Source organism: Hippocampus comes, unplaced genomic scaffold (assembly GCF_001891065.2).
Source record: "Hippocampus comes isolate QL1 unplaced genomic scaffold, H_comes_QL1_v1.1 C16784838, whole genome shotgun sequence".
In the NCBI taxonomy this organism is placed as follows: Eukaryota; Metazoa; Chordata; class Actinopteri; order Syngnathiformes; family Syngnathidae; genus Hippocampus; species Hippocampus comes.
In genome coordinates this window covers 1-856 of record NW_017838849.1, presented here as the reverse complement: position 1 = coordinate 856, position 856 = coordinate 1, and the positions used below count along the sequence as shown (strand labels likewise).

Sequence of the window (856 nt, the reverse complement as noted above, 5' to 3'; positions counted from 1 at the left end):
TTTTTTTTTTTCCCTCCCGACTGACTTTATACGTGTCCTGGAAGAGCTTCGGCAGCGCGTGGGCCCACAGGCCGCTGGAATACTTCTGCAGCAGATCCTCCAGTTTCTGCTTCAGCTCGGGGCTAAGGGAAGCCGGCGGGGAGAGGGGAAGAGGCGATGGAGGGGACTCTGACGGAGGAGGGTGCGAGCCGGAGCGTTTAAGTTGGGGTCTCTGGTGCTCAGGGGACTGCGGGGGCTTGTCTGATGGGGGGATGGAAGGCGGGACACCAGCGGAAGCGGTTGTGGCGGTCTGCTCCTTGGCAGGGTAGAGAAGAAGCTCAGATGGGTTACTGCCGCATGTTCTCTCTACCTGGACCAAGTGGAAGACGCCGATTAGACAGTCATTTGATTGACACGGTGGCAGGAAATAGGCAAAGAACGTACAGTGCAAATGTGCTTCCAGGTCTCCAGGTCTCGAATGGCCTCGGTTGGCAGCTCCTGTTTATAAAGCTCTTTGTAGATCTGCGGCAGCTTGGACAACCAGAAGCCGTTGCTGTACTGGGACAGGATCTCCTTGATGCAGTTCTGGACCTGCTGAGGGTTGTAGACTTTGCCTTTGCCGCAGTCCAAATTCTCATTCAAGTGTGAAGGTTCTGGAGGAGGCGAGGACACAGCAGGACGCGTTTAGAATGTTTAAATGTCGAAGGCGATCGGGACAACGCTGATGATTTATTGCGATTATGCACTGGTCAGCAGCAAAATTCTAAAGTGTGTGTCCCTGAGTGTAATTTGGACCCTGATTTCAAAAATGTCTCTTTTTTTTTCTAGCACATCAGGTTTTTGAAATATTAGATCAGGGGTGTCAAACTCATTTTTG

The 856-nt window shown here is 52.0% G+C and overlaps 1 protein-coding gene across 1 annotated transcript; it reads right to left on the bottom strand.

The window, feature by feature from the left end:
- Positions 1-10: 10 nt before the first annotated feature.
- Positions 11-654, bottom strand: LOC109509141 (tudor domain-containing protein 7B-like; the record flags this gene model as incomplete). The annotated part of the gene is made up of 2 exons (XM_019859040.1): positions 11-349; positions 424-654. Coding segments are annotated over 2 exons (570 nt in total), but the record flags the coding sequence as incomplete, so codon positions are not given.
- Positions 655-856: the final 202 nt, after the last annotated feature.